We start from the raw sequence: 6968 nt of genomic DNA, 5'->3' as shown, positions 1-6968 counted from the left end.
AGAGTAAATAAACGCACGTTATTCAACTACTTCCTGTTTCCAAAGCGCACTACTCACCATCTATTATGAACGATTCTTCTTCTTCCTCCTCCATAAAAACGAGTTTCTTGCCAAATTTGAAGATAATGGAACTTCAGAAATACACCCAAACAATTACAAAAATGATTACAGAAATACATCTAAACGGTTACAGGAATTCACCCAAACGATTATAGAAATACACCAAAGGATTACAAAATTACATCCAAAGGATTTAAGAAATACACCTAAAATTCGTTGAACACCTTATGCATAATTCAGAACTCTTTCTCTTTCTTCTTCTCATCTTCTGCTACTTCTTTTTCTTAAAAAACGATTTCAGAGCTTGATGTCAAAAAATAATGAAAATCGAGAATAATGAAAAAAGAAAACAGAGAGAAAAGCACGTAAATGAAAAAGGAGAAAGAGAAGACAAGAAAAGAAAAGAAGAAGAAGAAGAGGAAGAGGAAGAAGAAGGTGCAGTAAACAAAACAATAAAAATCGAGAATAACGAAAAAAGAAAATAGAGAGAAAAGCATGTAAATGAAGAAAGAGAAATATAAGGCAAGAAAGAAAAGAAAAGAAAATAAAGAAGAAGAAGAAGATGCAGTAAAAACGTGCGGTAGATTTGATTTATAAAGACTTATATAAAAAAGCGTTTGTATGTTAGAGAATTATTCTAAAAAAATTCACACAATCATAATATATTTGTATATTTAAACATATTTCTAGTAGGTAGGCTCCAACTTCCAACTTCTGAGATAGCTGCATTCATTTCAACGGGGATAAGCTAAACGCGTTGAAAAATATTCCCAACCACCACGATGAGAAAACAACAACGCCGTCATAATCAATATACCAAAAAGGGCCTCTTTTCTTATATATCTTTCAACTCCATTTCCATATCCATAGCTCCCTCCAAAAAACCATAGCCATGCAGCTCAATCACCTCTGCATTGTTCTTCCACCAAATTCCGGTGAAATGGATCAACCTGATCAGAAGCCTTTTCAACTACCAAAGAAACAAGTCAAGGCTCCTCATCATCATAGAGGTTGTGGGAGGCAAGTAGTTTCTTTGCTCCAAGATTCTTTGAGGAAGTTATACGGCTTAAAAGGGTGGACAATTTGCAAGCATGGAGTGAAGAAAGAGAAGTGTTCTGGCGGCGGCGCCTTTCACGACATGGACGGGGTGCAAGTTTCAGCCAAGATAGGACGGGACAACCCCAGGATTTTCAGCTATGCAGAACTCTTCATAGGGTCCAAAGGTTTCAGCGAAGAGCAAGTTCTTGGAAGTGGAGGGTTCGGAAAAGTTTACAAGGCGGTTTTGCCGAGTGACGGAACTATTGTAGCCGTTAAATGCTGCTTGGCGGGGAAAGGGAAGCAATTTGAGAAGAGTTTTGAAGCAGAGTTAACGGCGGTTGCGGATCTTCGCCACAAGAATCTTGTGAGGCTTAGAGGATGGTGTGTTCATGAAGATCAGTTGCATCTTGTATATGACTACATGCCTAACAGCAGCCTTGACCGTATACTCTTCCGGAAGCAGGAGAATTCGAAGATTGAGCTTCTTGATTGGGAACACAGAGTGAAAATTGTGAAAGGTTTGGCGGCGGCATTGCATTATCTCCATGAACAATTGGAAACTCAAATCATTCATAGGGATGTGAAGACCAGCAATGTGATGCTTGATTCGCATTTCAATGCCAAACTAGGTGACTTTGGCATGGCAAGGTGGCTAGAACATGAGCTTGAGTTCAAGCCGAGAAAAATATCAACAAGAATTGACAATTTCCGTTTGGGAGACACGTCGAGAATCGGAGGAACGATTGGGTATCTCCCCCCTGAAAGCTTGCAGAAAGCAGGCAATGCTACTTCGAAATCCGATGTCTTCAGCTTCGGAATAGTTCTTCTAGAAGTGGCTTCTGGAAGGAGAGCCATAGACCTGGCTTATCCAGATGATGAAATTATTTTGCTTGATTGGATGAGAAGACTCTCCGATGTAGGGAAGCTTCTGGAAGCAGGGGATACACGGCTTCCAGATGGTTCCTACAAGCTTTCAGAGATGCAGCATCTCATTCACATTGCTCTTCTCTGCACTCTCCAAGAACCGCAGCTGCGTCCCAGCATGAAATGGACTGTGGAAGCACTTTCCGACGTGTCATGCAAGTTGCCAGCCCTCCCTTCGTTTCAATCTCACCCTCTATACATCTCTCTGTCATCCGCATCGGAGACTAGTCATAGCAGCGCAAGCGGCAACAGCTTTGCTACCGAGAATAACTATCACACAGCTGCAGGGGAAACCGTATACATAACCGCCGAAAACAGAATCAGTGAGATCATGTCTTCAAGGAGCACCAATCAACAGCGGCGATTTCCTGTGCTGGAGACGCCAAGGGAGATATCATTCAAGGAAATCGTTTCAGCTACAGACAATTTTTCAGATTCAAGGAGGGTGGCAGAGCTAGACTTTGGAACTGCTTATCATGGAATCCTACATGGCAATTGCCATGTTTTGGTGAAACGCCTCGGGATGAAAACTTGCCCTGCGTTGCGTGACAGATTCTCCAATGAACTCCGGAATCTAGGAAGGCTTCGCCATAGGAATTTGGTGCAACTTCGAGGATGGTGCACCGAGCAAGGCGAGATGCTTGTTGTGTATGACTACTCAGCTAGAAGAATTCTGAGTCAAATGCTTCTCCGTCATAACAATCATAGATCCGGAGATTCTTCTGTCCTTCAGTGGCATCACAGGTATTACATATCGAAAACGCTTGCTTGTGCAGTTCTGTATCTACATGAGGAGTGGGATGAGCAAGTCATTCATAGAAACATTACCTCTTCAGCTATCATTCTTGAGCAAGATATGAATCCCAGACTTGGTTGTTTTGCTCTTGCTGAGTTTTTGTCAAGGAATGAACACGGCCACCATGTAATCACAGACACTAGCAAATCGGCTCGCGGCATTTTTGGCTACATGTCACCAGAATACGTGGAATCCGGCGAAGCAACGCCCGCAGCTGATGTTTACAGTTTCGGAGTTGTGGTTCTTGAAGTTGTAAGTGGACAGATGGCAGTAGACTTTAGGCAGCCGGAGGTTCTGTTGGTGAAGAAAGTTCATGAATTCGAGATGCGAAAAAGGCCATTGAAGGAATTAGCAGACAAAAGACTCAATGGAGAGTACAATGAGAAAGAACTGCTGAGATTGATAAGACTGGGAATCGCATGCACCCGCTGTGACCCACAATTAAGGCCAAGCATGAGGCAAATTGTAAGCATCCTTGATGGCAAGGACAGCTTACTCGTCGAACCGAACAAAGAGAGCAGGGAAGAATGGAGAGAAAGAAATGCAATTTCTTTGTCACTCATTAGGAGAATCCAAGCTCTAGGAATACAGTAAGAAGTTACAGAACACAATGGAGTAACCAAAATGGAAACTAAATTTTGTAAAACATACACTTTCTTCTTTGTCTCTCCATGTTTTATCTATTCTGTAAGTTTATTGTCTATGAAGGTTGTATATAACAGAAAGTTTGATGTATCAGTGTTACTTTGTGATGAAGCAGGACTCAGACTATATATATCTATCTATACACATCCTTTTTCTTTTTCTTTTTCTTTTTTTTTTTTCTTGATTCATTGCCACAATCAAATTCTGTATCTATCCAACACACTTTTAAGGAAATGAAAAACTTTACACTCAAACATTCAGCATGATAGAAATTAAAGCAATCCTCTTAGAAGTATATCTCTTCTTACACAATGCATCATGCATCTATTCATCTGCATCAATTCCAACCCATTTGATGAAACCGAAGAGGAACTCCCTGATAGTGACTTGTCCATTATTGTCCCAGTCCATTTCTTCTGCAAGGAAGAGAGAAGACAACCAAAAAGGGATGTCAAAGCAGGTAATAACAATAACAATAACAATGGCAAAAAGAACACGAAACAACGAAGAAGGAGCATAGAAGGAAACATTACTGAATCGTTTTTCGGTGATGTGTGATGGAGATTTCTCCAAAGGGTAAGTGTCATTTAGTGTCTTCACCATATCCTTCTTGTTAATCTTCCCATCGGCATTCTTATCGAAAAACAGAAAGACTTCAATCATAGTATCAAATACTTCTCCAAGGTTTGCTAACTCTGCCTTTGATGACTGAGACAGAAACAATGAAATCGTCATACATCAGTTTCAAGATCAAGAAAACATAGTAAGTTTCTGACAATTACACTATCAAAGGATGGTTGTTCTTGTAGGAGATGGATGAGGCAAACAAGAACAATAAATTCGTTAAATTGTATGCCTTTGCTTCCATCAATATCACAATAACGGAAAAGGGTCTCAAACTCCTCCTCTTGAAGATGAAATTGCTGATGTTCTAAGAACCTTTTGAGTTCATTGGGGTCTATATATCCATTTGAGTCCTCGTCTGTGAACCAACATAAACTATGTCAGTTTTGTATTGCCTTGCTGACAGGTGCGACTTATAAAGAAAAGAGAGTTAGAAAGTTGTTGGAATTTACCATACTGTTCAAACATTCCTCTTAATGTTTTCAGTTTCTCCCTAAACATAGGGAACAGCATAACTACGCTATCAATAGATTTCAATTTGGATTTTCCAAATTTGTTTTTCCTCATTTCAATTATTTTCCTTTCAAGCTTTCTATCCAGGCTGTTCCCCTTGCTTGGCTTTCTTCCACAACAGCATATGGCTCCCATTTTTCTTTGGGTGAAAACTTCTAAGAAAAAGGAAGGGAAAAAAACACATTAGACTGACACTTTTTGGAGTAAGGAACAAAGAAGTTTAAGTGAATTCAGCAAAAGATAATAGGCTGGATCATGTTTCTGAATCAAGATTAATCATCAACATCACTAATACACACAATAAATTGTTCCACTTTTAAGATTTAACAAAAATTTTAGCAAAGGATCAAACTAAGTAATTTCAACTATTGGAAAGTTGCAATGAATGAGTGATAACTTAGTGATGAAACATTAAACTCTTTTGAGTCATGAGGAAAGAGCTAGTTATGCTCCCTTCTTCAATGACATTCTTGTGCAATCAAATTCCCTTAGTAAAAGATATCATCATCATTTGTTTTCCTTCTTTTACTTAAGAAGTTTCTATAATAGAACAAATACATGAAAAAAGATCTATAAATAAATTTTATTGTTGTCGAGATTGATATGTAAAATGGGACTCTATCTTTATTCTCGTCCGATTAATCAGTTCTTCAGAGGATCTATCAGACTAGGATGGAGTGAATAAATTGATGAGCGAATATGAATATTCAATTATTTCTTCAACTTGAAATTGATTTGATTTACATCTTTCATTTGTGATACACATCTTTCCATTTGTGATATAAGATTCAAAAATAGGGATTTCGAATAGTGTATTCATTACTCAATTAAAATAGTATTTTAGTACAAATACGTAAACAACTCTATATACATATTTCTGTATAATCAGTGATTCATGTTTTTCATTCTTGTAAGTTTCTTTTTTTGTGTGATTTTGGTCCAAAGATTCCTCAAAGCCAAACTAAGTGAAAGTAGTCCCCACTATCATTCCAATTCCCAAGTAGAAAACAACTTCACAAATATGGTTCAAAGCATCAGTAGTTATCTCCAAATTTAAAAATGGTATGACAGTAGGGACCAATTTACTAAGTTACTTCTTAAAATTCTTTTTGCACCAAAACCACAAGAAACATTTTCCACGGACCAAAATCATGAACCTAATTTTACAAATATAAAAAATTTATCTAACCCTGAAAGAACTAATAAGCACCCTATCATTGATTTTCTCTTATAATTGACCAACGCTAGGAAAAGCTGAAAAAAAATACTAATAAGAAAAAGAATCAAGTAAACTGTAACTTAACATGCAGAAGTCACATAAAATACATTTACTTTTTGTGAGTTGTCACTGAATTCCAAATCCAACATGGGATGTAAATAACAATGAAGAGAACGAATTTAACAAGCAACACAAAATATAAAATAAAAAATAAAAAATAAAACTTCTTACAGATTTGGTGGTGGTTTCCTGAAAAGAACAAGTTTTGGAAGAGGCAAAGGAGTCCTAAGTAGGCTATGGTATTCTGTGTGTTGCGTAGTGTATGCATTTTGTGGGAAAAGTAAGGAGCTGAAGAATTATATAAAGAAAAGGGAAAGCTTAGTGGATTCCAAAAGAGAGATGCCATCATTACTTTGAGTGTGAGTTCTTTGAATCCCTCTCCCTTCAAGTTTCTAGAGGCGTAATTAACGAATATGTCCTTTAAACTTTAAAGTTTAAACTCAAATTTTGTATTCACATTCCTTTTAAAGAATTATTAGAACACCAGTGTGGTTACTAGTAGCGGATTGTTTCCTTTAATAAAATATATATTAACCATAAGTATATTAATTGATTCTTTTGTTAGTTTCTATCTAGCCAACTAACTACATTGTGTAACGACAAATTTTATTATTCTAGACGGATTCATAAGTCCTACTTTTAAAAATTATTAGGGGTTTAATAGTTTCTATTTTTAAAAATCATTTCTTCATGATCCTCACACTTATGACTTGACACGTTATTCGGTTACTATCTCGTAACCGGTTAGAAGAGATAATTTGTCCAATAACTTTGATGAATGAAGACTAATGTAGTCTTTTAGAAGGTGAATTCTATGGTGCTTTTCATTGTGGTGCCTAAATTGCCTAACTTGCTTTTATAAATAAAAATAAAATGTATAAAGTAAAAATAAAATATTTAAAATTTATTAAATATTATTTCTTTGCCTTTTTTTAGTAAGTTAAACACCATATCTTAAGCACTATAGCATTCACCATTTTAGAATGATCGAGACGCTGATTCTCAGACAAATACTAAAGAATCATAATGAATATTTACTCTTAAACTTTCAATAATCTAATTATACCATTTACATTTTTTCGACCAAAA

General features: G+C 36.8%; 2 protein-coding genes across 2 annotated transcripts; one reads left to right on the top strand and one right to left on the bottom strand.

Annotated features, from left to right (window-relative positions):
- Positions 1-952: 952 nt before the first annotated feature.
- On the top strand, positions 953-3412 carry LOC130935260 (receptor like protein kinase S.2). Its single transcript, XM_057864938.1, has one exon. It carries the CDS (start codon positions 953-955, stop codon positions 3410-3412), a length of 2460 nt encoding a protein of 819 aa, XP_057720921.1.
- A 150-nt stretch (positions 3413-3562) lies between these two features.
- On the bottom strand, positions 3563-6235 carry LOC130935261 (probable calcium-binding protein CML22). The gene is made up of 5 exons (XM_057864939.1): positions 6051-6235; positions 4540-4755; positions 4246-4445; positions 3997-4171; positions 3563-3879 (listed from the first exon to the last, which is right to left on the bottom strand). The coding sequence occupies exons 2-5, from the start codon at positions 4733-4735 to the stop codon at positions 3788-3790; spliced, it is 663 nt and encodes a 220-aa protein (XP_057720922.1). The 5' UTR covers positions 4736-4755; positions 6051-6235; the 3' UTR covers positions 3563-3787.
- Between the last annotated feature and the right edge of the window lie 733 nt (positions 6236-6968).

Source organism: Arachis stenosperma, chromosome 6 (genome assembly GCF_014773155.1).
Source record: "Arachis stenosperma cultivar V10309 chromosome 6, arast.V10309.gnm1.PFL2, whole genome shotgun sequence".
NCBI classification, from domain to species: Eukaryota; Viridiplantae; Streptophyta; class Magnoliopsida; order Fabales; family Fabaceae; genus Arachis; species Arachis stenosperma.
The sequence above is the reverse complement of the archived record's forward strand: the minus strand, read 5'-3'. Positions and strand labels throughout refer to the sequence as shown.